General features: G+C 43.8%; 1 protein-coding gene across 6 annotated transcripts in view; it reads right to left on the bottom strand.

Moving 5' to 3' along the window:
• The window catches only part of LOC119172207 (hemicentin-2), a 257,298-nt gene that overhangs the window by 19,825 nt on the left and 211,089 nt on the right, over window positions 1-26,384 (bottom strand). For all 6 annotated transcript variants that reach the window (XM_075893310.1, XM_075893315.1, XM_075893311.1 and 3 more), the window contains exons 3-7: window positions 19,110-19,436; window positions 15,518-15,835; window positions 6,474-6,770; window positions 905-1,177; window positions 224-490 (exon numbers count right to left, since the gene is read on the bottom strand). In XM_075893310.1, coding sequence (XP_075749425.1) covers window positions 224-490; window positions 905-1,177; window positions 6,474-6,770; window positions 15,518-15,835; window positions 19,110-19,436 — 1,482 coding nt within the window. The remainder of the gene's footprint in view (window positions 1-223; window positions 491-904; window positions 1,178-6,473; window positions 6,771-15,517; window positions 15,836-19,109; window positions 19,437-26,384) is intronic.

The following is a 26,384-nucleotide window of genomic DNA, read 5'->3' as shown; positions in this document are numbered from 1 at the left end:
AATTATGAGGAACAAACCAAGAAAAGAGAGGGATGCACACATCACCATAAGTACATGCTTTTCTGTCCTTGTTTTTTTTTCGCTATATTACGCACTTAAGTCAAAACCAACGAGCCAAAATGAGAGTCCCTCTTCTGTTACTGCGCTCCTCCCATTCTACACTTCAACTTTGCAAGCACGCGACCTCGATGCGCGCGAATAAAAGAACCTCGTTCCTCCCTACCCAGCACGGGAAGCTCGTAGTCTCCGCTGGGTCCAGCTCCGACGTCGTTCACGGCCGCGCAGGAGTATCGGCCGCGTGACGTCAGACTTCCGGGTGGCGTCACCAGTTCGGCCTCGGTGGCGGTGGCGATGAGCTCGCCTTCGAACTCCCAGCGATAGTGCGTCGCCGGCGGGAGGCCCGGGTCCTCAACCACGCAGCTCAGGGTCGTCGTCTTGCCCTTCACGGCGTACTCGCTCGCGTGCACGACGCTCGCGGGACCGGGAGGATCTGAAAGAACGTGCGGGTGTACTTTTCTTTAGCCTTAAGTTGCCAGTTAGCACCATTCTTGTGCGTTCTTTATTCTGTCGTGTTTTTCTCGAGCTATGCTTCAACATGTAAAGACAATGCCGCGAAGTCTTATGTTTTTGAACTATCCGAATAATTACGTCTATCGCTACGCTACAGATTTCTTAAGACTCTTTAAACTCATCGTTGCACGTCAACGATGATCATAAACTGTTCGTAAACAACGGTTATTTCCCACAACAACTTTTTCCTACTTCACTGTCGGTATCGAAACGTTCAAACGACCCTTCTGCTTGCAACGTGAACGTGTCAGGAACATAGCAATAAAGAAAGAAAACAGCATTAAATGTGGGATCAACAACCACGTTTTTCACATGCGTAAATGCGTTCACTCACAATAGACGGCCAGCTCCTGGGTGTCAGACACGGGCCCCCATCCGGCATCGTTCTCGCCCTGGCAGGAGTAGTTGCCCGTGGCGTTGCGCATGACGTCGGCCCACACGACCACGCGCTCGGTGCTCTCGTTGAGCAGCTCGCCGTCGCGGTGCCAGCGCACGCGGCGCAGTTGACCCGGGTTGCCCTCGAGCACGTTGCACGACAGGGTCACTCGAGTGCCGGGGCCTTCCTCCAGGAACGGAGGAGACACCACCGCCGCCACCGTCGGCACGTCTGCGATATGGACGTCGAGACGGGTGACTCTTCTCGCGAGAAGGTTGCAAGGCGGCTTTCTTGGTATGGCTTATTTGAATGGTAATGGTACCGCAAAGTAACGGACACATACAGAGCTTGTAGCGCTGTGTGTGAGTGTGTCTCCGCATTCTCCTTGTCTCCAGTTACCTTGTACCTTGTTACATCATTGTTATTCATGCCTCCTATATACAAGTGTATGTTAGTTTGTACGTACAAACATTACCACCATCACCTACGCGTCCTTGTACCCATATCACGTGATTAATCACTATAAGACTAATAAACCTTGAAAGCATGTCGCGAATTTAATAATCAGCAAACGGGGCGCGAAATAATAAACCCATCTGTTATGTAGTTTCTTCTGTGGGAAGCCCTCGAGGTCATATAAGTCAACTGTACCGAAGAAAACAATGCGTGGTTGTACGTATTGTTGATGCTGGGCCAATCAATAAACTTGCGCTTGATATGCGCAATTTAGGCTTACATAAAGCCCTGTGGTTCACTTTCACTGTCACTATTCACAATGAACGTGATCTCAGGAATAAATGACGAGTTCACCTGCTTCTCAATTTGCCCTTCCTACAGCCTGTCTGTCTCTCTCTTCCTTGAAGATTTTCTATTCCTCATTGCAATTTCCTTTTACTATACTGGTTTGCAGTTTATTACTCATACCGGCTAATACATCCATTATGTGTCTTCAGGATCTTAATATTGGCCCACATGACTTACAAAATATAAAGTTAAATAAAGGAACAGATATTTAGGTATTACAAATGAAAGAAGCAGACAGCTATAGCAATTATTCAATACAAGCTTCAGCGCGCTCAACTTTCTTCAAGAGGGGACGAAAACCGGAAAAAAGAAATATGAGGGCACACCGACTACGACCCCAGTGCGTTCTGTTACTCCCCGCTTGTGCGTGAGCAGTACCAGATAAGCGCAATATTTTTTTGTTTACATTTAACGCGTTTTAATACGGGGAATTTCCAGCACCTAGATTTCTTTTGAATCGCCTCCAGTTAATTTTTTTATTCAAGAGAGGTCTAAGCGTGTGCCCGGGCTCTCCGCATGCTACACGATACCTTTTCTGAACAATGGTACCATTATATGTAAAATAAATTAGCAGGGAAGCAAAAACATTGATATCATGTGGCTTGGCTAGTATTATGCCTGTTTTAACTCCTACTGTTACAGCAAAACGAAACACAAACTGTTCTTAGACGCATTGGGAAGGCGCCAGCACTACTTCGAAAGTGGCGTGTCCGAAATCAGTTTTTTTTTTGTTCTTCCACGAAGCGAATTGCAGACAGGCGAAGTGAATAACTTTGCTCTATTCGTATATCACAAGCTGATTAGCATCAGAGAGGAGATCACCTCATCTAGCTTCGTCAGCGGTATCACACGCTGGGATGAAGTACCTCGAGCCCGTGAGGGAGGCCGAACGATACCACGTTTCAAGCGGCAAGTCATGAAAGTTGTACTGCAATCACTCTGAACTGTCATTGCGAAATTGGCGGGGTGCATGCAATTAGCAATGACTCGCTCCTCTGCGACAGCGAGAGTACAGAGGAGTGGGCGACGAGGGTTTTAGGTGGTGAGACGGAGCTCGCTGACGAGCTTTCCAGGTCTCTTGCCTAATTAGGTCGTTCAGAACTGGGGTCTTCGAAAAAGCTAGTTGCGAGTGGCAATAGGCTTGCTTCATCAGTGTGACGTCTACATAGACATTATAGTTGAAATTGACGGCTGTTAAGAGATCTCTTCTTCCAAATTAGACAAATGGATTATGAATAGTTGCCTCTCCTTAAAATATCGTGCAAATATTTAATTTGCATAACATAACTGTTATATCTCTAATTTCTCGTGCGTTAAATGTCCCCAATATAAGTGGCCCTATAATTGGGACCCAACCAGCTACAATTATGGTTTATAATAATATGAACCATGCAAAGATGGTCGTTTGTCACACTAAACATACCCTTCCTCAATACAGATTAGGTAATGTCAGTTATCATCGCTATGTAGAATGTGCGAAATTCTCTTCAGCATTGGCGGTCGCTATCTGTGCCTGCGATCAGCATATATCTAGCACTATTCTGGACTACACAGGTACATACACGGTCTATGCGACCTCTACTATATTCTTATATTTCTTGAATGGAAGGACCATTGGACCGAACATGGCGTGGAACTTCAACTCAGCCAGATTGTGCGAAGTGCTTGAGTAGAAACGGCGAAATGGGACTCTGGTTTTGCGACATACTCATGTTTTGAAGTGGTAGAGAGTTATGTAGCAGAGCACCCAAAGCTTCTCGCAGGCTGTTCGCTGGGTTCGGTGCCACCGCGCAGGCGTCGTACGCTTTCGTCTTGAGCACCCACGTTAAGGTGCGAAGACAGCGTGTCGCGCCGAACGAACGCTAACTCTGCGAACCCTATTCTGAAATGTAAACGCACATATTTCGCAACGTGCGTGCGTTAACAGGGCTTTGAAAACCATCGCTTCTCGCTGGTACGTTTGCATTCGTTTCAACAAGCTCCAAACGATCATTAACTTGTCGCTGCCTCCTTCAAGGCGACAGCCCGACCAAGGGCCCCGAAACCTCCCTCCCCGAGAATACTGCGAGGCATGCAATGAATAATAAGAGAAAATAAAAAGAGGGAAAAGGATGCCTTCTGGGAGGAATCAATCCGGTCCTCGGAAGTATCGCGGCGCTGCTCGTGTGAATGGCTGCGTAGCGGGTAATGGAACGGCGCGTATGCGCGCTGCACAGGCAAGCGTGAAGCGTGCTGAATAAGCTGCCGGTAGTGATCCGAATATATGCACGTATTGTGCGTGGCCCCATGGGGAGGAAAGATACGTTTGGACCACTTTTTCTCTTAGACGTTTATATTTTAGTGGGGTTTTTTTTATGTGTCATTCCGCATTTTTCTGTGACTGAAATGATTTTAACGCGCTCAAGCTCATTCCCCCATCCTTTGCTTCTGACTGGCTAGCCTCGCTTTTCCGTAGAATAGTTTTTTGTTTCTACAAAAGTAATGAAAGGTGCCACTTTATATATGCTTTGTCACTTTTACAGACTGTATTGGTCTTTTGTTTATGTATTGTGTTACGTAACGCATAGAAGTAGAGTCACCCCCGAATACAGTGCTATTTTTTACGTACGAATTCTTGCTTGCACATTTTTTTTTGTGAGAACTTCTTGTTTGTCGTCCGGGTTCGACAAGAGAGGGACTCCTTTCTCCCTCAAAGTGAATCATGGCGTGGGACCCCTTGATAGCTTTCAAGATGTGAACTGCGCTGTTTGCCGTTTCACTACATTAAACTTTACGCCCCTCAAGGCTTTGAGAGATGATGGATTTCCCTTTTAGGCTTTGAAGTGAACGCACCGTGCACGCCTCCGCAAGTATGCTTTCTTAGTAGCAGACATTCGGCAAGCAGTGACGAGGGTGTAGTATCTTCTTTATTCGAGAAAATGAATGCATGCGTTGCTGCTCACAGCGTATTCGTCTTTCAAGTATATTGCTATGGAGACCTTGTCAACGCCACACCTCTGTCTATAGAAACGATGACACAGATGAAACGCACTCAATATTTCCAAAGGTAAACAAAAAGAAATATTTGAAGATTTCCTCAGCGCGATTCAGCCCTTTTTGCTTCAGCAATCTTTAGTCGTTTATTTCAGCCAAGCGTGATTTTGTTCTGAAACAATATTGATACATTGCGTCATGTGTCACAAAACTTCCCCAATTTTAGAACTCATCATAAGTAGGATATCCCAAGTGGCTTTTAATATTATTTCGTTCTTAAAGAACCCTGATGTTACAACAGCATATGCCTGCAATATTTGTAGAACTTTATTATGAGAATCATGCTCTCATTAACTTAAACAGGACGAGTTGTTCATTTGAGGTCGTTTTTTTTTCTGCAAAAAGAATAGCGGGAAACCATAACTTGCTTCGAAAGAGCTGGAACAGAATGGAATAGCGTCGTTACGGCGACCCTGTTTCACCAGCCATTTCAAATTTCTTATATATACGGAAGCTTTGTTAACCTCAGGGTACGATGTCTCGAAGCCAGACGCTGACAGAATCACAGATTATGTATGAGATCAACCATAATTAGTGTCCAGCAGAGAAATGAGCAGAAAAATCCATGACTTCATAACGTTGCCTTTTATTCCGCGATAGTAATTATTTTTATTGCGTGAAAAAAAAAGACATTGTAAGGGTATTAAAAGTACGTTATGCACCAAAAAACTGTCCTCGTTTATAAATGCAGTAACAGTGGTAATCTTTTACATAGAATTTCCTCGATGTGGTTTCTGATGAAGTTAGTAAAGTATATCAGGAATATTAACCTCACCCGGCTTATGCAGTCAGAAATATTACTTCTTGTGGCACTCGACTTGACTTTGATACGGGTAAAAGTAAGGAAATTCGCGAAATGAAATTTGGTCAAGCTTCACAAAGATGTACAGGCCGTTCTTAAAGTTTTTAAAGAAAGTTGACATATGAGATGATTAAGCCGTTTCCACCTGAATGATTTGGCAAACATTAAGTACTGGTAGACATGCCATCATTTCACGCAGCAATTTTTTCAGTGCCATAAGTTATCGTTCACGTCCCAGCAGAAAGCAATAGCGAAGTAACCAAAAGCGTGAACAGCTGTGTAACAGTCGACAAGCCCCAATGAATGTCATGCCTATTTCAGCGACCATCAAACGAGCATCCTAACGCGCAATGGACATGAAATGAACGCGTTCACTTAATTTTTACTCCCTCAGTGACACCAGAGCAATGACGTCCGTAGTCAGTGCCTGACTACAGCGTCGTGATTGTAATCTTTTCTTCTGTGCGTAAACGTTACCAGAAGTATTTTCGCCGTAAAAGCTATAGGCGCTAGCTGAAGTGACCACTAAGAAATAGTTAAAAGTTTTTTAGATGGCGTGCCTAACGTGTTCATTCGTAACCTTTCACAGCGCTATTATTAGCTAGAAAGGTATCTCGTGTAATGTTTTTTTTACAGTGATGCAAATGGCCGAACTACAAAGATCTTTTTTTTCTTCTATAAAATGCATAGGAATACAGAGTATAGCTATACTCCACCGGGGTGGCGAACCCTATATGCAGGGATCTGGACTCTCTCTTACATACGCCTTTCTTTCGGCACGTGCAGGGCAGCAAACTAAACGCAGCTTCGTTAACCTCGTTTATCTTTATTACTCCTTCCCCTAAAATGAATTCAGTCGTCTCGCAGCAAATTCAATGGCGTACTTACACAGGATGTCCAAGTGGGCAATGTTTGTAGAGTTTCCCCAGCCGATGTCGTTTCGCAGGCCGCAGCTGTACCGTCCACGGTCTCTCCTCGTCAGTTGCCGTATGGTGAGCGTGGGCAGCCCCGGATTGCTGGGCTCCAGCCGATCGTCCTGGTCGAACCGCAGAGGCGCGTCGTCCTTGAACCATCGCATGTCGAGGATCATGCGCGGGTTGGCCGTGTACGAGCAGTGCAGCACCACGTGACCGCCCTCCTTAACCACACCCACCCGGCTCTGCTCGATTTTCACCTCCGGTGGATCTGTGTGCACAAAGTGTTGGGAAAGCTTTCATTCCGAGCTCAGGCACCTCAGTCGCGCGTAAGTGCTGCATTCATTTGCCTTTGTAAACTCCCAAGGACGTGAACGCTCAGTAAACACGAAAGTGGCCTTTCAATGAATGTGAGCCGCACGATGTCTTAACACTGGTTTAAAGAGGGGAACTGAAAATGAGAAACTAAGAGAAGACAACATATGAAAGAGATGCCCTAAACTGTCTCCTTTTTGTCCCCATTTCCACACTATTCTTTTTTGTTTGTTTGTCTTGTAAACACTAAGTATTTTACCAAGCATATGTAAAGCATAGTTAATGACGCCGATCGAAGTACTATGTGGTTATATTCAAAAAAGGCAGTGCTATAGTACCGTTTGTGCATTAATGTCCCAAGCCATGGTAGGTGAGACACCAATTTTTCAAACGTTTAGCAGCTTGTATTCACCATTCTTTCTATGTTGCTTCTCTTCTTATTTGCAGCACTCCGTTTATTGGCTTGTTTTTTTTTTTCTCCTTTCTTTTTAAATTCCTATTTTCAATTAACTGATAGACAGATTATCTTATGCATTTCGCTTTATTTTTACTTATCTAGGGAGTATTGCTAGATGCTCCATTCCAAATACTGGCTTCTTTTTGGAGGTGAAATCTCACTAATTGCTTACCACTCTTTTAAAATATTTACCTGCGTTCTGTCTTTTTTATTCATTAGATCTGTCCCACTTTTCTTGTTTGAAAAGATTATTTCTCACTTTCGAAATTCCGAAGATACTCCGCATATTTTTCCCTACACAATCTTAAACGTTGCTTATTCTTGCTCACTGCAGATTTACTGCGTGAGCCGCGGTTGTATATGCGACCTGAATGTTTTTTTTTCTTTTCTTGACTACAAAAGCTGCGCTTCAAGAATTTGCAGCTTATGTTGTACTCCACACGGAGGACACAAGCCCACTCCCAATAAGCCATTTTGAAAACACCGATACAACATGCCATAACAGCAGTATTTCACAATTTCAGAATGTCTTTACATGTGTGATTAAGATATGTCACTTTGTGTTACACTCTACGAATGCCTGAAGACAGAAATATTCCGGGAGGCATGAATCCCAGTCTCGCAGGCATTGTAGCTGCAACCAAACACCTTGAATGGATAAAACACTTCTGCGTTCGGCCTGATATGAGTACGAACGTGTGAATGATTTTGTAAAAAAACTAGCGCATTCACGGTGGCACCCCACTAAAATAACCTAATATTTTAGCTAATGCGTTTTCCATTACAAATCGCGTTGCCTTCGTGTGGTGAAACACAGTACTGTTTCCCTGTTTCCCTGTAGAGCCCATTGGCTAATTCAAGTTATTCAAGCGCGAATGTTTTTTTTTTCGTTATGAGCCTCGTCTTTTTTGTCGAATAACGCTCTAATACCGGCAGTAAGAAGTGCGTTTTACGATTGAATAGTAGGAGCCCAATGACAAACGCTAAAAGTTTTTTCTTCGCGTCTCATTCTTGTTCATCAACCCTACTTTTGTGGGGCTTAGAGTAATCCTAGAATGTGGAAAACTGAATAGAGAAAAACAAGTTAGGAAAGAAAGACAAAGTGAGGCCTAAACCTTTTGTGCATGAAACAAAATCAAAGCTTACATGGGGAAAATGGAGAGAAAGGACGCACGGAGTTGCCCACGGGCTTTGAGCCAAACGCTCGCTTTGAGTAACGGCGACCGGAAAACGTGTTCTGCCTGCAAACGGCTACTCTCACGCCGGCATAGGGTTCCTCCGTTCGAGCGCCAAAGCAAGCGGGATACGAAACGCTTTCTGTCGCATCCATCATTGCGAATATCCTCCCCATCAGTCTCCACCCGGGCATCACATACGGACGCAGCCTTCGCGCGTACTCCGCAATGAAATTAGAAGTAGCCCGTCACTGAAACAAAAAAAAGAATCCCGCTGCCACATTCGAGGGGACGTCCTTTTTAGGAAGGCTGGGCCGGCTGTTTTCCCGGAAACTAAGGCTCAATTTTATTACACTTGACGCGGTGCATCTATCGCCTAAACCACATCGCGTTTGAGCTAAATGGGAAATGGGGAAATGATTGCACTTTTTTTTTCAGCTCAAAACCGGCGAAGTGGACCGTGCAACCTCCTCGAGGGCCTCTCATGTGACGGAGGACGAAATTCGTGGGACGAGCCAAATGCTAAACGCTTCGGCGCGAAAGAATGGGGTTGCGAAATCGTGGACAAAACCGATTTCTCCGAATGTTTGCCCGCTGAGATAACACGACCGCCTTTGCACGACAAACTGTATGAAAACTACAACATTATGTCCTTGGAAGGGAGAAAAAGTAAGAAATGAATCTCGTGTTTCAAGTCGGCTAATAAGGACTTTACACTTGCATTCGAAAGTGGTATTCAATCGATTCCACTGCTGAGACAATAAGGGGTACGAGGAGCAAACTAAAATATTTACCTGTGAAAAGGTGCTACTTTTATACTAATGAGATTCAATGCGCTTTTCACAGCAAACAAAGAGTGCGAATTTTGGCGCCATGGCCATACATTACTGTAAGTACTGAACTGTTTCTCCTGGTTGCATTGGGTACCTTTGGCAAGTTCCCTGATTTGTATGCACTGCATTTTGTGATGAACTGCTGTGCATAAGCGTACTTTCATGTACATTATATGTGTGGTTGCCAAAATGCGCGTTATTGAGTCTCAATCACAATGTTGATTAAAATCAGTGTTTAAGGTTACCAATAAAATATAGGCATGTACATACTTAAGCAGCCGAATATTCAAGTGATCAGCGTGCGCTGAGATGAATCATCATAAAACACAAGTGGCACTACTAAATTCTCCCGAGTGGCAGCAATCGGCGATAATTGTATTTGCCGCCCTCTCAATCTTATAGCGTCCTAAGTTCACGGTCAACAAGCACACACAACGCTTTATCTTCATCAGTTAGTGCTTAAGGGTCTCAGAACACAGCGCTCCTAAAAGCAAAGTTTCCCAATTGCCTTGTATACCCTCATGTCGTTCGTGCCCACTAAGACGACGCGAAGTGTGAGCCCTCACAATGATTTCTCTGTTTGCAAACTACGTTAAATCGCAGTTTTTGGTAGAGTGCTTAGACGTTTTCGAAGGCAGACTAACGTATGCCTGCCTTCAGTATTCCATAAAAGCCTCGCTCCAAGGCAAGTGAAGCCCGTAATTCAGTTTTTCTCCCGAGACCCTCCAGCCAACGTTTCTTGGTGCCAAATATGACCCAGAGATGTTTTTTGACGGACAGAGGTATACGTCGAACGCTGCCCACTTCGCTCTATGCCACGTACGCGCAAACGTCGCCGCCGTCCGGACACCCTAATGGCGCCCGACGTCGGAAACCCGGGACCTCGACGCGGGAGCGGCGGGCCAGGGAGCAGCTGCCCTGTACGCTTTCCGACAAGGCCTAGCCCGACGAGCGCCAGCACACACCTTGAAGAGCCGGCATCCGTTCTCGTCTGTACCTCTCTGAGGTGACCCCCCTCCCCCTTCCCGATCCCTCTTTCTGCCCGCGGCTCTTGTGCGCGCCTGCCCGAAGAGCTCTCGTATCGCAGAGCAATTTCCTCGGCGGAAGCCGGCCGCTATTGCTTCGCTCCTATAGCACCCGCTTTGACCGGAAATAGGGCCAACATTAGCGCGGTCTGCTCATCCCGTGACACTCTCGAAGCTGCGGCGGTGGCGGGACTTGGCTTATTTTGCGCGGTGCTCTCTACAGAGAGATTCGTTCGGGGTTAGGAATAAAAAAAAGGTGGTCCCGACTGAGACACAAAACAAAAAGGAGAGAAATACATGGCTGGGATCTAAGGATGGGGCTCGTAAATTAAACGTCTCCACCGCTAACTCAAGGGCGGTGACTGTGGGCCGTCCTTTTGTTGTCGCGAGTGTGCGCGCCCTGCTTAACAACTAGGATTCAACAATGCTTCGACGAGGAACATCATTATAAAGCGGGATGAGCTCCTCCACCGCCTGTCACTCTCTCGTTTCAGTATTTTCGTTCTTTTGCTTTTGTCCTCCCACGCACACAGCGATCGCTAATGATCACTACCTGTCCAAATAATGAAGGGATACCGGGTAACGGAGTACTCTTAATACTGAAGGTACTTTACCTGACCTACGGGAGAAAGCTGCTTCACTAGCTTTTTAAACAGGCTATGTTCTGGCCGTCTGACCATTAACTTAAGCTGATTGGGATTGACGACAATGCGGGTCTTCATCCTTATAATTGTAAAGCCTCAACTGAGAACAAATACTCGAGAGAATTCGCCACCTGCAAGAAACGCACAACTCATTCGGAACTCATAATACTAAAGAGATCTTTGACTTACAGCCCCTTCTGATTTCTAGAGCAAGAATTGGTTCTAAGTGCTGTCTTGATTTCTTCTCATTTAATCATTTACAATTGTGAATCACACGGCTTGTTTTTTTTCTGTTTTCTTTGACGAAAACGCTGATTCAATCTTTTCTTCCTCTGTATAAACACAAAATACCACTTGCTAGCTAATTAATCTAAAGACCTTTACTTGTATCTAGTGACTCGCTTTTTTACACAAAAGAAACTCCTTTTCACCGAGTTAAGGTTGCTAATAATGACCACCCTAGCCTTTTTTTTAAAGCTTTTGAAGGACCTCGCTCTGGTTTTCTTTTCGCCAAAAACACACGAGCCGGCAGCCCCGTTTCACACCATTGTAAGTGGGAAGGAATCTTGGGACCACTCAGTAAGCTAATTCTCACTCAACTAATTGAAGAAGTTGTCAGACAATTATCTTCTTCGCTACGAAGAGGCTGGAAAATGTTGTGAGGGCCCTGGCAGTGGCAGAATACTGTCGAAGTTGATGTTTGCAGTTCTCTTGCGTTGGCCTCTCGTCCTTGTCTAGTTTTGAGCATTGAACACCTTTAAATATTATGAATTGACTCGACGAGCAACAAGTTTTAGAGAACAATGCAGTTAGAACAGTACGTGTACACTCGAGGTGTTATTCTTTCTTTTATTTATTTAGAAAATACTGCAGGCTAAGAATAGCCCAGGCAAGAGTGGGGGTGGTACAGTATGAGAATGTGACCAAAAAAAGCAACAACACAGGAGTCACGAACTAACAGGTAAATATACAACACATTATAAGACACACTTTTAAAAGAACGTTCTGTGAGATACACAATTCGGTGGCAATGGCGCCATAGTTCACAAAAAACCGTGCTCGGCGAGTGCACAAAAACACGGGTGCGCACAAGTGAGGCCCTTCACACTGCGCCGATCATAAGCATATTTGCATGCGGCAATTTTTGGGGGGTTATGCCATCAGCCATCACTGACATGACAATTCGGTACATCTTCGAGGTCAACTCGTCATTTCAGACGCTACCACGTTTGATGGTTGGCTTTCGTTATTTCGTGCATGACCACTGTTGTTGCCCATAGCAACAGTGTTTCGCCGTGAACCACGTGTGTTAGTGCAATTTCCGGTACGAAGAAAGGGAAAAGCTAGGAGGAAGCACTGCACAATTAGAAAGAATAGAATGATGAAAGAGAGAAAGAAAGCAAGAAAGAGAGCCAAAGGAATAAAGAATGAGAGGGAGAAAAACTAAGAACAATATTATGTCGTGCACACTAACACCAACTTTCTCTCGTCGCCATTTTTTTTCCGATAGCGAGAAGGCCCCTAAAATCAGTTTATTATTTTTTGTATTTGTGCTGAGTTGCTACTCGTACTCAAACCATTCCTGGCAGCGAGATGTGGTCTCTCAGTAAACGCGGTGGGATAAATTCTTTGCCCCAAGCAAGTCACTTTCAGCCCTAGCCTATCTGTTAAGCCCTAGCCTATCCGTTGTTTTGATCTATTTACGCTAAGGCCCCTGTCTCTGAAAGGCACGAAGGTAAACGAGGTTAGTGTCCAATCAGTAGGCCGGAAAAGTTAGGGAAGTATTGACTGCCTTGAACAGGTCGTTTATTTTCCCGGCAACTTGGTAAAGATTTTCAAAGAATGAAAAGTAAATTTCGAAGTGGCCTTGTAGGTTCAAACCCGTATGTTAGGCGAGTCAGCCAATGCCTCTGATTAGCACGCATGTTTTCTGAAGCGCTTCTTCGCATGGTGCTTTTGGCTTGATTCCTGGGGCTATGCTATATGTTCATATTGTTACGTGGAAATGACAGTAGACAGTCCGTAGCCACAGCATCAATAACGTGTCAGTCTTACATTCGCAATCTAACATTATAGACGAGCGAAATACGGAGATATATCATTTTTGTCGCTTCACGGAAAACCCCTAAACTGCCTCAAATGTAGTTGATGATCTCTTTACTACGCTCGTCAGTTTATCCAACTATACCAGAAGCAAACTGAATCAAGGAACGTCGTTTTTTTCCCTTCCGTATGCCTTTGGGAAAGGTTATGCCGACAGCACAAAAACACAGCAAGGTAAACATTTGAGCTATGATCTTACGAGTTCGCTCACAACCTGGAAGAATGTACGTGCCACGATCTTTTTTGCACGTCTTCTGCTAAAAAAAGTTACTGTGACCTCTGTTCTAAATGGCTATCACGTATCATAAACTTAGCCTGCTCACTAAGCGTGAACAACTTAAGGTCATGAAAACAAAACAGCAGGGACAAAAGGTAGAGAAATAAGCGAATGCCATTACTGCAGTATTGAATGCCGGTCATTTGAGCGTAAGAAAGGAGAATTTTTACCTCGAAGATCTGCGATGTCCGTATATTCCCCATATGGCAAATGATTCGTCATCCGGCAGACACGTTTGCACCGGGTGTTCACGTAGTGAGGCGTAAGGGGGTGTGCACATCGGAATCGTTTTAAATAACTCTCGGGTCCTTTCTTGCGTCTTTGCCCCACATCCAGTTCTTGCTCGAATTCTCGGTAGTTTGGCAACAACGCGCTTGTTTTTTTTTCATCCCTAACTTTACCGACAGGGTGTGTAGAGGGGTGCAAGGCAGCTGAAGTGAGGCCCCCTCACGCAACTGAATCATTCAGAGGTGCACACCTTCGGAGAATCAACGGCGCAGGCATTATTAATCACTAACTGTCTGTGGTACAGCCCGGGGCTTTAATCGCGCTGATGGAGGTGCGGATCACGATAAGGCAAGGAATCGGGAAGGGCCTCGCAAGAAAGAGGTAAAAAAAAAACAACAGGAAAGCGTTTTTCTGCTACCTCGTTTTTCCTTAGGCGAAGTTCTCTTTGCTGTGCCTTTCTTTTAAGCTACATCTCTGCTTCCTCGATCTGCTGGCTTTTTTGCTTCTATCGGAAGCAGGTCACGACGTTTATAGTTTTTATTTTGGCTTTGGTTGAAGCTGTACAAGTGAGTAGTGGAATGAGCGCAGAAATAAAGTAGAATGACCAAGCAAAAAAACTCAGCAAGAGCCGCGCCTCTGAACGTGAGAAAAGGCGCCGGTGCGCAGTCGGTGCTTCTTTTTCTTTTATTATTATCATCTGTCCTTGAAACGTATGGAAGCTCTCAGCCCCGGCGACCTTATTGAGTTACGCTGGGCAGTCGGAAGAGCACGTGTAACGGCACGAAGAATTGCGGCTGAATTAGAAGCACGTTCACTTACGGTGTTGTTTAGCTTGCTTTCTTTGTTTTTGTTTTTTATTCTTCTCAGTTACATCCGTTCACATTCCCTCAGGACAAAATGAGCGCAGTTATGCCCCTTCGCTTTATTTTTCTTCTTTCTTCATCCGACGAACTCAAAGAGTTCTTTCTCCAGCGAGTGTTGTTTCTCTCAGTATACAGCAAAGGCACGGTTTTTCTGTAGCTTGTCAGAATTACAACCTGCCCAGGCTCCCCCTCCTGTTCTCGTCACTGGCGTTATTTATCATCAATCTTAGCGGACAACTTTAACTAACAGTGACTAATGAGCTTTACTTGATGTGTTTTTGTTTTTGTTCACTATTTTCGTATGTTCACCTGTCTTTTTTTACTGTTTGATACCCCTCCCTTCTCTAATCTTCGACCCAGAGAGTACAATGAGTGAAAATCAAAATAAAATGAATATTGCCGTTGATTAACAATTCTTTTTTTTGGTAAAACTTTCACGTAGAAACGTTACATGTATTTCGTGGACACAGTTTAAGCGCCTTGTTAACTTCCTCAATGTTAAATAGCCTGTTTAGTGCGCATATGCGTATAGCTGACAAGTTTGACCAATTATAACAATTCCAGTGGTGTCTAAGAAATATTAACACGCAATGAAGTAGTAATTGAAGCTTCTCTCAACATCTGGGCCGCAAACCGGAGGCTTATTTTACGGGTACCATACCTGCCTTTACGTACTGGATTTATCTCTATCTCCCTAGAATCTCAATATTACGCGCTTTTGTACTTTGTATTTTCTTATGTGTTATGAATTGGAATCGCAAGTGTGGCTCCCAGTCATGTACTGCATGTTTATTTATCGATAAACTTGTGGTCACAAAGACTGGGAACTGATTCGTCATCCATTGACATTTTCCTCGGCATCTCGCAACACCCACGTGTTCAAGCATGGCTGTTTTTTCTCGGCATAACATACACGTGCCGATTTAGTGCGGCTTCCCGAAGAGTTCCTCCTGGTGGAATGGGTTAGGAAAAGTGCGCGTTTAAACCTATTAAACATCTTTAAACCTATTAAACCCTTTGGTATGGCTTTGCTTTCCTAGTATTCCTTCACCAGGAGCTTCATTCGGCAGTGCGCAAGGACACGGAAACCTCACTCACAGAGAACGAGCAGGTCGACGGTTCTTTCGAGCGGTGGCTCCCCGGAGGCGTCCAGCACAGGGTTGCTGCCTTTGCAGCTGAAGCTGCCTTCATGGTCGTGGCGCGTCAGCACAACTTCGAGCGTGCTCACTGTACGGAACGTGCCGTCGCCCAGAGGCTCGACTGCGGGCTGCGGCTGGTGCGACATGCGCGTCGTCCGGTTGTACCACACAACTTCTGCGACGGGCCGCGCGCCGGATATGACGCAGCGCACCTGCAGGGCAGTACCCGCCTTTGCGGGCATGCTGGGACTCTCCATCTCGATCTCCAGGGGCTTCACTGCACGCAACAAAAAAAAGAAACAAACAAACGCAGAAAGATTCAGAATAACAATAGAAATTAAATTTTAATATTACCGTAAAATCAAGTTGCTACTTATCCGTGTGCAAGAGTTCGTTCCAGAGAAAGAGACTGAATTCAAACCTCCTGTAGAGGTAAACATTAAAAAATTGAATTTTTTTCCATGAACAGAAAAAAATGAAAATGACAATTTCCATTAGGGTAACTGGGCCTTGATATTTTAAAAACATATTACAAAAAAACGTAACACGTGGTGTTTTTAACAATAGTAAAAATAAAAGTCTGGCACATGAGGCTATCATGAAAAGTGCTAAAGAATGCTTTATTAGTTATGGAAACAAAATGCTATGTTATATTGTTTGATAAGGAATGTTAGTTCTTTGATAAAGGGCTTCGCGTCATTTATTTTAAAACTAAAATGAGTGGTTCGTTTACCTTAGTTGGTTTGAATTTTCCGCAAGGTGAAGTTCTTGTGTAAAGCGATTTCAATGTTGTTAATATGAAGAACTTGCACGTGGTTTGCCCAGATCTGCTTCTGTGGATTGAGGTTAGGAGAAACGTACGTCTTTCTTTTGTTGAATTGTTGTTGTCCGCCGCCGCCGCCAGTGTCCCTAACCACGTCGCGCAAAAGTGGAATAAAAAACCTTGCACCAATGACACAGTGGTGCTAGAACTCGGGTCCGCTGCATGCCAACCCAATATTCTGCCACTGAAGTTACGCCGGTGCTTGTTACATGTTGTCAAACTTGCCTTAGGCAGGCATGACCTAGCGCCAATAGCAGAATGAGGCTCGAACCTGGGTCCGCTGGGTGCCAGCCCAGTATTCTGCCATTGAGCTACACCGGTGCTTGTGACTTGCTCTGAAACTTTCCTTAGGCATGCTTGATGTCGGGAAAGGAATTGCGTCAATACGACTTATAAAGTGTTTTACAACAGCAAAAGAACATTCAATCGTCAAATAGCCTAACGAGTGGGCCATTTAATGCTCTAAACTATCACAAAAGCTTGTTCTTGTTCCCCTATTAACTGTAGCGCATACCCACTTTAGCCATAATTCCTCATCGTCGTCAGCTACTCCATGAACAACTGGCATAAAATTCCTTGCAAGTGTTTAGCGGATACCACGCTTCTCAGAAGAGTGACGAGAAATAGCATAGCGAATGCCGGCGTATACTACCCAAAGGTTTATTAATAATGCCCTTGTGGGTACCAAGAAAGTGTGCTTACTATAGTTACCCAATGAATGTTTTGAGAATGCTCTAAAAGGCCGCTCTTCTAGCTTTCGCTGTGACTGTGCTGCACCTCCCGCACAGGCCTGAAGTTTTTTAATTGAAAAACTTCCTTTCCGAGTTATTGGTGCAACAAGCAATGGCCCCATTTTGATTGGAACTGTTCTAAAAGTTGAAGTTACCTAGGCGTGCTTAACGTTCTCGTGAAATTTGGCCTAGTTTCGGTTTCTACATTAGCCTTTCTTTGAAGAAAAAAACGCCCCGTGTGAGCTGATCACTTGTGAAAGAACAGTAATTTGTGCGTGTTAACTTCATCTTTATACAGTCCTTGAAGATGTCGAGGTGAGCAGGGATGTGTAGTGAGCTACCTCTATAAACTGCGTATTGCCTTTTCGTACCTCGTGCATGCGTATACATCCACCGTTATCTTCATTGTGTATGGCCTCAGCGTCTTAAATACTTAGCGCTTAGCATTCAGGGTAAAACAACATCACCGTGTAACTCATTGGAGTAAACATTGGGCTGTGGTTTAGCGTGAGATAAAACTCTTACGATCATGGCTCACTCTGAAGATTTGACCTTTATTGGCCACAATCATTTCTACAGCATGGTGATCATGTGGTCACCATGCTGTAGAAATGATTGTGGCCATAGTAATGACAAAGGGCTAGCATGTAAACTGCCTTTCACTTATAAATTGATGATGACTCGAATGCGAAGACAATGAGTGAATATATGCTGACTTTGCAAACAGGTAATTCTATTAAAATAACATAGCGTGAAGAAATCTTACTTCAACATGACAAGTACACGATCTATAGTGCTTTTAGGTAATATTTTTATATATAACGCTACCTAACTGACATTTTGATGATGGGGAAAAGATAATCAAAAAAGATTTCGACTTGCAAAAAGTCGATTCTTCAAAATAAATTAGGTTACAGCACTCGAGGCGTTACCTATGCCCTGCTAAATGCGGCCGCATATCGCATTACGCAAGGCGAGGTATGAAAAAATGGAGCGTGTCAGAAGCCGGATCCGCCTGCGAAACAGCGCAATATACGTCCGCTTATGTCAGTAAAGTTTATTCAAAAAGCCGTCAAAATCTTCGAGCTGCCACCTTAGCTTAGCTAAACACGATCACGCTATGTAGCGCAGAATCCCCGAATGTTTATGACATTCTTCGCCCTCAGTCACTATGCATACCGTATTCGCGATCTTCCGAAAGAAGAGTAGAGAAAGCTAACAAAAAAAAATGAGCGTTTCGTTGCGAAATGTCGTACAACGTAGTTTCCCGCTGCAGCAGGTTCTGCGAATAGTGTCAAACGATGGCGCTGCTTCATTTAATGTTTTGAAACGAGTTACTTTCTTGTCGAAGTTAACAGCAGATATATATATATATATATATATATATATATATATATATATATATATATATATATATATATATATATCCTTGCTTAGTGGCATGTTAGTTGTTAGCGAATTTATTATTCGTATGGTTGGTTAGTGACCTCGTTAGCAAGTTAGTAAATTAGTCTGTTAATTATTTAGCTAGTTGGCTAGCTAGCAATTTAGTCTGTTAATTATTTAGCTAGTTGGCTAGCTAGCAATTTAGTCAGTTAACTAATTAGCTGGTTAGTTATATAGTCGCTGCAATAAGTAAATAATAATTACCAACAATTAGGTATTCAGGTATTTAGTTAGTTAGTTAGTTAGTTAGTTAGTTAGTTAGTTAGTTAGTAAGTTAGTTAGTTAGTTAGTTAGTTAGTAAGTTAGTTAGTTAGTAAGTTAGTTAGTTAGTTAGTTAGTTAGTTAGTTAGTTAGTTAGTTAGTTAGTTAGTTAGTTAGTTAGTTAGTTAGTTAGTTAGTTAGTTAGTTAGTTAGTTAGTTAGTTAGTTAGTTAGTTAGTTAGTTAGTTAGTTAGTCAGACTACTTGCTTGTTATCAACAACTAACATGCCTTCACTTCGCTCTTACTACTAATGAAAGCACGAATCACTGGGAAAATGAGCGTGCGCTGACCGTGCAGATCGAGCTCGACCCAGCTGCGGATGGGCTGCTCGAGGGCCTCGTTGGTGGCGGTGCACTCGAAGCGCGAGCCGAGGTCCTGGCGGCTGAGGGGCGTCGCGAAAGTGGACGCCACGTCTCCCGCACCGCGCTCGCCGCGGCTCTCGTCCACGGTGGCGGACAGCTGCAGGTCGCCCTTGTACCACGCCACCTTGGGGATGGGCTTGCCGCCGAACGTCTTGCACGTCAGGCTGAGCACGTCGCCCTCCTGCAGCGGTCCAACCGTGGCGCCGCTCTCGAGTGCCTGCCCTTGCATCTCGATCACCGGCACACTCGGTTTGGCTGCGAAGACAAGGGGCGAGCACTTGTTAGCAAATGTTACGTACCGTCATTGCTGGTGTACGAAGGACAAGAGCCCAGTCAAGCTGCGCAAGAGATGCTTTTTTTTTTTGGTGTCCTATTTTCACCTTTACTTTATTCGGCTGTATTTACTGCACTGCATTGTGCAGTAAGAAAATAAAATTTGCTTGGTCGATTTATTTATTTATTTATTTATTTATTTATTTATTTATTCATTTATTGGAACGACTTATTGAATTTAAGTAATAAATAAGAGTACTCAGTGGTCTCGATGTGACCATCAGTAGACGGAGAAGAGAAGCATAAGATGATGGCATCGTTTTGATGAGTAGGTGTGTCTTCGTCTGCAATTAATATTGGGACAAGTTTCCATATTAGTACACCAATAATGAGTTTCAGCCAAATGCGCTTAATTATTTAGACAATCCAACTTCGAGAAAGTGGAGCAAGCAAATGCCTAAATGTATGGTAAAATGAATTTTCAGTTTCAAGTCCTCTAAAAAGAGCATGGTAAATTATCACTTAGAACATACGCTCACAATTAAGAATGTTTGTCCATCGTATACAAAGGGGCCGGATACAAACACCGGAACTCGATTCCCCCCTCCCCACTCCTCTGATTTTCTGTTTCATGTGTTTATAAATACATAAAAGAGGGCACTCGCGAACGTACATACACACGGTTAACACTTCCCTTCGCCTCTCAACCCCTTTTGTCAATGCCTTATGCGAGGCTAACATGGTGCCGGCTGTGAATATAGATTGGAAGCCCATTAGCTCATTCTTAACGGGCTCCTCGACTGTAAATACGCACCATTCGATCCTATTTTTGCTTTTTTCTCAAAAGTGTGTTTCTTCACAAATCTGGAGCGGCTGAAGATGTCACGAGTATAGAAAATGGTAGCGAATTGCGAAGCATCAACAGTTTCTGGTAATAAAAGCTGTTAAAACGCGAGTTCATATTTTTTTCCTTATCTTCTCTGCACCCAAGTATCGCAGAGGTGTTGAACACAGTTCTACAGTTAAGCAGTCCAGTAATCCGCCAGGTGGCAGCTGCCCCCTATAAGCGTCAGAGGTTATTTGTGCGTAGTGGTGCTTCAGAAAAGCGGTAACGACAAAAATAGATGATAAGATATACAAAAAAGTGTACAAAGAAGAATGTATTGTGCGAAAAAATGACGTTTATATCATATAAGCAGAATGTACTACACTAAAAATATAAACTTGGACAACGTTCGTGCCAGCACACTGGTTTTCAGATGGCTGTTATTCACGTTACCCTTGAAGTTGCCGTTTTTACGTAGTCTTTGACAACATCCATCTTGCAGCCATGAGGTTTGCAGTGCGTCGCATCACCGTCCATTAACAACGGCAAAAGCGTGCCGCCTTGCATAGTAACATTATTTTTTCCTCTTTGCTGAAGTGTGTCAAGTGTATGCATATTCTAAAGAGTGACATATATACGGTAAAACTAGTCCGCCCGGAAATATAGAGATGCAGCGCAGAACGAAGCGTCCTTGCCCTGCGAAATTCAAAATCTTAACGGCGCGTAGCAAAAATATTCCATTTCTATAGCGGAAATTCATGCGTGGCGTTAAAACCAACTTCTCTCCATTGTTCCCACGCAGCCGTCCGTGGGCGTTTAAATGTCGGTGTGATTTCTGGTCACATTCTCGTCCATTCCGAGCATCAAATGCTCGTGCAGCACACCTTTCCGTATACATTCGCGTGGCATAAGCCTAATGGCCACCAAGTGGCGGCGCATTCTTTTCATTATTCTCTGTGATATATGGCCACTCGGCGCTCGCGAGAAGCGGCCGAAAAAAAATGTGTGCCAAAGCGGCGCGTCCTTTTCAAGAGCAACATGAAGTGAACCGAGGGACAGCAGACCGCAGAACACATCCATAAAAAGGGGGATGCCAGTTCTTGATGCGGTCCATTTGTCTTCGAGACGGCGGTTCATTGGGGTGGCCGGCGTGGCAAGGCTCAGCCGCATGGGAGGCTTTAACGGCAATGCTTTCGCGGAGATGGCTCAGAGAGAATGCGCCTCGGCGTCACAAAATTTATAAACTTCGTCTGTGGGAGGAAACGCTGGCGTAAAGATTCACCCACCCACCCCTCCACCACCTTCTCACTTTTATGTCACGTTTACGCGCATTGTTTTCCAGCCACTTCGCTGATTTGCTGTGGCAAACTTTCGTTCAGTGTCGCCTCGGCGTCCAGATAAGGATTGGGCCTTCCTATAAACTGTGGTGGCACGCTTGTGCTCCATATTTTTGTCTCTTTTCAGCCTCTCACCTTCGGCCTCTTCAACCCCATTTTTTTATAAGGTAAGATATATTTTAAATGATTTCATTGCTTCAGGTAACCTCTTCGCATTTTAGCTTGAATATGTGTGCCGCTTCTATCAACCGGCGCTCAATGGTCAAGATGATTGCGTCATATGTTTATTATATTTACCAATGAGCCTGAGTATTTCGTAAGTAATGCAACCTGTTCTTTAAAAAATGAATCTTCAGGATCTACTTATAGGCAACAACTATACTAACTTTTAATAAACCGAACATAAAGTTAGAAAATAAACTTGCTTTACTCTTACAACAAGTCTAAAAGTGAAACTTTTCACCAACGTAATAAGATGCTGGAATCCGCCAAAACTAAAGCATTGAATTATAGTGGTCCTCCTATCTTTACATTGCCATATACACGAAAATCGGGCTACAGGAGCAAAGGCTAAAAAGACAGCGGAGGAACCTTCTTGAATAGAAAACGAACAACTTCAAAGCACCTCAACTTTTCGTTTCCCCGAAGATCACTTTGTCGCTAGATGACAATGAAAGTGGGGAAGAGGGTATACGAAGACCGCCTGAACGTAAAATGAAGTAACGACTCGTCAATGCTAAAAGGAAAATAAGAGAAAAGAAAGCGAAAGGGAGGCCAGAAACACGCAAAGAGAAACTTAACGATAGGCAGGACCAATTAGCTTCGTATAATTCTTGTTTCTTTCGTCCCGTTACTTTCGCGATCTTTACGATAGCTCCGTGTCGCAGTGTACGCGTCCACTGAGCTCCGTTCGACGGGTCAGAGAGGGTATTCGCGAGTGCCTGCTTTCGCATTATATGCGGTCCTGGTTTCTCTTGGTCTTAATGAGCTGTGAGAAGGCCACAAATGAGAGCGAAATCTGAGTGGAAATCGGGATATGAAGATAAAATGTGCACCGCTACCCTCCCGTTTTCCCTCCTTTTTTTCCCGAGAACAATCGCAGAATGCGAGGCAATCGATTGCCCCTGAGTGCACCACCAAAATGGAACCCGAGAATGATATCGGTCTTCGTTTAGTATTCGAGCTACCCGTTGTGTTACTTCCAATAATAAAAAAGGGGAAAGCGGAAGAAGGAGAAGGCAAGCCGATTCGGCAGAAATTCTTCTCGCCGGTTATTGGAATTAACAATGCACGTGCAGTGTGCGCTCTCTCCACAAGGAACAATCTGATTGAGGCCCCTTCCTGATCGGTCGCGCCAAATGGTCGGAATTGTCTTTCCGCCTGGCGTATCACTGGAGCACTAATGAAGAAACAAGAGCCCTTTGTTTCTTTTGTCCTCGTTGTCTTGCAGTTATTTCTGTTTAGTGTTTTACATTGGGACATGTTCCTTTCAGCCATAACTTCGCCGTCTCCGTGTTTCTAAAATAGGCCGTTTTTTTGTTGCTTTTTTTTGTCTAGGACAGCCATAGCTGTCTATTGAAAGAGAGTGCCGAAAAGAAAAGTATTGTGCGCAAATTTGCTGCGCTAATTTTAGTCCTTGGTATAGCGATGCGCGAAAGTTTTATCTTGAAAATAAAAAATTTTGTTGAACATTGCTTTTATCTTCAGGCAGTGCTGTTTTGGGTCATCTTCATTTGCTAACGGCTTTCTGGAAATATCTCCACCCTCACTGAGCTTTCATTTTACTAACAATAGGCAATTGTGTGGCAATAACTAAGCAAGTTGTCACCCGGTATCCTACATAGAAAAAGAGCTATGCGTTTTTGTGTTTGTCGAATGTTCTTGCTTCGTTATTTATTGCAAGAACAGTGAGACTCACAGGTCGCTTGCACTCTGTGTATCAACTTGTTTTCTCGACAGCCTCATCGTAGGCGCAACCTTTTTTGTCATTTCATGCAGAACCAGCAAGCCTCAACTGAAATCCCTTCAAAGCTCATAGATGACAAGCTCGGTATGTCAGCAATTTGTGATAGAACACAAATACATCTGACAGAATATAACGCTGTGAAGTGATTTCTGCGTAAATATTCGTGAGTGGCAAAGGCTCATGCTCAAATAAAATTTTTATGTTTTTTTATTGAAGCCCACGGTTACAAAGCTAAGCGACTCAACGACACTACAAAACAACTTCCATGTGCAACAATTGCACAGATGTCAATCTCAACAATATTTTGCAAGCTCGTTTCATTACCATGCGAGTTATACGTAAAATACCTACTATGATAAAAATTTGGGTTTTTTTCCGGAGTGCAAAAAAACTCAATATACTGCACTTAGAAAAAACAGCAGTTAGTCAGACAACGGTAACAGCAGCCTGCAACTCCTCACCTATTGGTTACAATGAACAAACAAACAAACGAACAAAAAATTACAGTACTTCGTAGTAGTGGTGGCAAGCTTGAAAACAACAGCTGAGTTAAACGCCCTGTATTGTTTTTTTTTAGTGTGAAGCATTTCTTTGCGTACTGCATGCACTTTTCTCCTCTATCTGCATAATTATCTATCTCTCTATCTATCTAACCGCCTACATCTGAGTGCTCTCGTGATCATCCCCTTGACTAGTGGTAAATGAACTTAGTATGGAAGGGTAAGATGGTTTGACGAATACGACTTGTTGGTCATGGTATGAATAATGTCTCAATCCCGTCATTTACGTTGTCAAACACCCTCCGCCAGGCAGTGGTTCATACCCGCGGGCGGGCATGTGCCACTTGTATGCGGGTACGCGCCACAGGTAATTCACAGTTCATATCTGCCCGGGAATGACGAGAAAACACATGGGCTATTTTAACGTGGGAGCGTTAAGAAAAAGCTGACATCGGCGGTGTTCACTCGACGAATGTAAAAAAATAAAAAAATGTCAGGGTCACAGCAAGAATCAACCTCCAGAATTTTGCGTGGCAACCAAACATTTCACCTTAGAGCCACGCCAGATATCGCAACTGCTTTTCAAATAGACTGTAATGTTCGTGAAGGCTCAATTTGGGATGCATAAATGGCTATACAATTTTATAAAGATTAAATATGTACTCCTAGATACAACCGTCACGTTGGGTTAAGATCAACTGTAGTTAAACCCAATGCACCGAAGGTGATTGACAGTTTATATAAACCAAGGAACGTTGCAAACAGGCATTGGTAATTTTACTTCGAGAGTGTTAAGAATAATCAGTGCATCTCCACGAAGTGGATGACAACAAGTGGGCGAAGCTATAAGTCATAAGATTCATGACGTCTACGTTGAAATCGCCGACTAGTAGAAGAAGCAGACAGATGGACGGACAGACGTGCGCAAGGATGGGCGAAGAGGCGTATGAATGAACGGATGGCCGAACGTACAGACGCACGGCGCAAGTGATCATGTATGGTGCTATAGCATCGGAAGCGCTGAGCCGACGAACGCATAGAATACAATTCTGCGTGGCAGTCAAGTATTCTACCACAGAGCCACGTCAAATCAAAGAACTGCTTTTTATGTACGCCGCAATGTTCGTGAAGTGTCAATTGTGGTTGCAGTGCTGGTTATCCAATCTTATAAACACTACATACGTACTCCTAACATAAAGCCCTCATGTCGGGTTAAGGAGTTGTCGTGAAGCGCCATCCACTGAAGCTCATTTATCTATTGCCGTCTCAAGGGCCGCCATCCTCGCTGGCAGAAGCGCGACATATAACCTTACCGCTTCTGGTGTTGCCAATGCCCGTGCTGCTGTTGGCATCGTTTCGCAGCAGTAAACACGCAACTGTTCAACAAATGTCTGTGCGTACAACATTATCATATATCTTTAACGTTTTTACGCAACGTTTCGCTCAATAAAAAAATTTCAACACAGTCGCCTTCCCTCCGCGTGCTTCACATAAAATTGATTCCTAAGGTGCGTGGGATCCGGCGAATTTTTTTCTCTTTCTTACTCGGTCTCTATATTTTTTTTCTCTCTGTATTTTCTATTTCTTTTTGTCTGTTTCAATTTTTCTATCTGTATCTATAGAGAGAGAAAAATGTCTACATCATCACGTGGACAAAGAACGTGTCCGACGCGTTGAAGAGCATCTACCTGCGTAGCAATGGCGTGGAAAAGCCACTCTATGAGCTTATTCGCCTTCCCACGTGTAGGGTAACAAACTAGACGTACACTAGTTAACCTCCTGAGCTTTCCTGTACAAGTTCTGTTACTATCACTATTCATTTCTTTCTTTTTCTTGCTATATCTTTCTCTTCTTTTCTTTTATCTCTTTTCGTCTCACTTTTTTTCTCTCTTTCTGCCTTTTTTGTTTTTCTATCTCTTTCTATACCTCTGTTCGTATTTTTTCTATCTTTCTGTCTTTGTCTCATTTTTTTTCTTCCTCTGTTGTTTCTAAGTTTTTTCTACCTCTTTCTCACTTTCTTTCTGTACTTGTTCTCGCGCTCATCCAAGTTATCGCACGCTATGCCGGACGAAACGGCACCCTTCTTCTTGGAGTGAAGGAGAAGATGAAAAACATAACAAAGTGAGTACGTGCTGGTCAAGTCATTACGTTGCACGCGCTAGGTCTCAAGGCAGAGTCTGCTCATGAGAATGATATTTTCTGTTCACGCCTAACGGAGTTTTTCCGAACACAAACAACGTTGAAGCCATCATTAATTTGTACATTCTAAAATTCGAGCACATCAATTTTACAGCAGTCATA

This window comes from Rhipicephalus microplus, chromosome 4 (genome assembly GCF_043290135.1).
Source record: "Rhipicephalus microplus isolate Deutch F79 chromosome 4, USDA_Rmic, whole genome shotgun sequence".
NCBI lineage: Eukaryota > Metazoa > Arthropoda > Arachnida > Ixodida > Ixodidae > Rhipicephalus > Rhipicephalus microplus.
The sequence above is the reverse complement of the archived record's forward strand: the minus strand, read 5'-3'. Positions and strand labels throughout refer to the sequence as shown.